The 2,500-nt window shown below is 50.4% G+C and overlaps 1 protein-coding gene across 1 annotated transcript in view; it reads left to right on the top strand.

The window, feature by feature from the left end:
- The window catches only part of LOC308166440 (cation channel sperm-associated auxiliary subunit beta-like), a gene marked incomplete at both ends in the record, with an annotated part of 32,909 nt that overhangs the window by 14,492 nt on the left and 15,917 nt on the right, over positions 1 to 2,500 (top strand). Inside the window, 2 exons of the mRNA XM_080540742.1 lie at positions 1,084 to 1,235; positions 2,476 to 2,500. The exon at positions 2,476 to 2,500 is cut by the window's right edge and continues 181 nt beyond it. Coding sequence (XP_080396868.1) covers positions 1,084 to 1,235; positions 2,476 to 2,500 — 177 coding nt within the window. The remainder of the gene's footprint in view (positions 1 to 1,083; positions 1,236 to 2,475) is intronic.

The following is a 2,500-nucleotide window of genomic DNA, read 5'->3' as shown; positions in this document are numbered from 1 at the left end:
TGAAGACAGGTACACACACACACACACACACACACACTCACCTGTACGCCATGAAGACAGGTACACACACACACACACACACACCTGTACGCCATGAAGGCAGGTACACACACACACACACACACACACACACACACCTGTACGCCATGAAGACAGGTACACACACACACACACACACACACACACACACACCTGTACGCCATGAAGACAGGTACACACACACACACACACACACACACACACACCTGTACACCATGAAGACAGGTACACACACACACACCTGTACACCATGAAGACAGGTACACACACACACCTGTATGCCATGAAGACAGGTACACACACACACACACACACACACACACACACACACCTGTACGCCATGAAGACAGGTACACACACACACACACACACACACACATACACACACACACACACACACACACACCTGTACGCCATGAAGACAGGTACACACACACACACACACACACACCTGTACGCCATGAAGACAGGTACACATACACACACACCTGTACGCCATGAAGACAGGTACACACACACACACACACACACACACCTGTACGCCATGAAGACAGGTACACACACACACACACACACACACACCTGTACGCCATGAAGACAGGTACACACACACACACCTGTACACCATGAAGACAGGTACACACACACCTGTATGCCATGAAGACAGGTACACACACACACACACACACACACACACACACACACCTGTACGCCAAGACAGGTACACGCACACACACACATACACCTGTACGCCATGAAGACAGGTACACACACACATACACACACACACACACACACACACGTACACTCTCTCAACTCACACACACATACACAAACTCACACACACACACACACACGTACACTCTCTCAACTCACACACACATACACAAACTCACACATACACACACACAATGAGTTGCATTCATGTACGAAAGGCGCTATATAAATAAAGTTTCACTTCACTTCACTTCACACACACAAACACTCTCACACATACACACACTCACTCACACACTCCCCCCCCCCCCCCCCCCCCCCCCCCAGGGCTGACACGCTTCGCCTGGCTGGATGAGAGGTTGTCAGGAGCGACGGCCCTGCTGTGTGACCACATGGGTGTTCTGATGGCCCTGCAACTGAACCCCAACCAGCCCAGCGGCTTCAGCTACAGAACCATCAACGTACCCCGCCTGGTAGAGGTGAGACCACCACAGACCAGAACAGACCACTACAGACCACTACAGACCACTACGGACCAGAACAGACCACTACAGACCACTACAGACCACCACAGACCAGAACAGACCACTACAGACCACCACAGACCACTACAGACCACTACAGACCACTACAGACCACTACAGACCAGAACAGACCACTACAGACCACTACAGACCACTACAGACCACTACAGACCACTACAGACCAGAACAGACCACTACAGAATAGACCAGTATAGACAGGACAGACCACTACAGACCAGAACAGACCACTACAGACCACTACAGACCACTACAGACCACTACAGACCACTACAGACCACTACAGACCAGAACAGACCACTACAGACCACTACAGACCACTACAGACCACTACAGACCAGAACAGACCACTACAGACCACTACAGACCACTACAGACCACTACAGACCACTACAGACCACTACAGACCAGAACAGACCACTACAGACCACTACAGACCACTACAGACCAGAACAGACCACTACGGACCAGAACAGACCACTACAGACCACCACAGACCAGAACAGACTACTACAGACCACTACAGACCAGAACAGACCACTACAGACCACTACAGACCACTACAGACCAGAACAGACTACTACAGACCACTACAGACCACTACAGACCACTACGGACCAGAACAGACCACTACGGACCAGAACAGACCACTACAGACCACTACAGACCACTACAGACCACTACAGACCACTACAGACCACTACGGACCAGAACAGACCACTACAGACCAGAACAGACCACTACAGACCACTACAGACCAGAACAGACCACTACAGACCACTACAGACCAGAACAGACTACTACAGACCACTACAGACCACCACAGACCACTACAGACCACTACGGACCAGAACAGACTACTACAGACCACTACAGACCACTACAGACCACCACAGACCAGAACAGACCACTACAGACCACTACAGACCACTACAGACCAGAACAGACCACTACAGACCAGAACAGACCACTACAGACCAGAACAGACCACTACAGACCACTACAGACCAGAACAGACCACTACAGACCACTACAGACCAGAATAGACCACTACAGAATAGACCAGTATAGACAGGACAGACCACTACAGACCAGTAGACCAGTATAGAGAGTACAGACCACTACAGACCAGATAAGATCTCTGGTCCTGATTGGCTTATCATCATTGTAACCATAGAAACATGAGATGGGTTTCGACCGTC

The sequence above is a fragment of the Nansenia antarctica genome, assembly GCF_963989245.1.
Source record: "Nansenia antarctica genome assembly, chromosome: 1".
In the NCBI taxonomy this organism is placed as follows: Eukaryota; Metazoa; Chordata; class Actinopteri; order Argentiniformes; family Microstomatidae; genus Nansenia; species Nansenia antarctica.
This window is presented reverse-complemented; position numbering and strand designations above follow the sequence as displayed.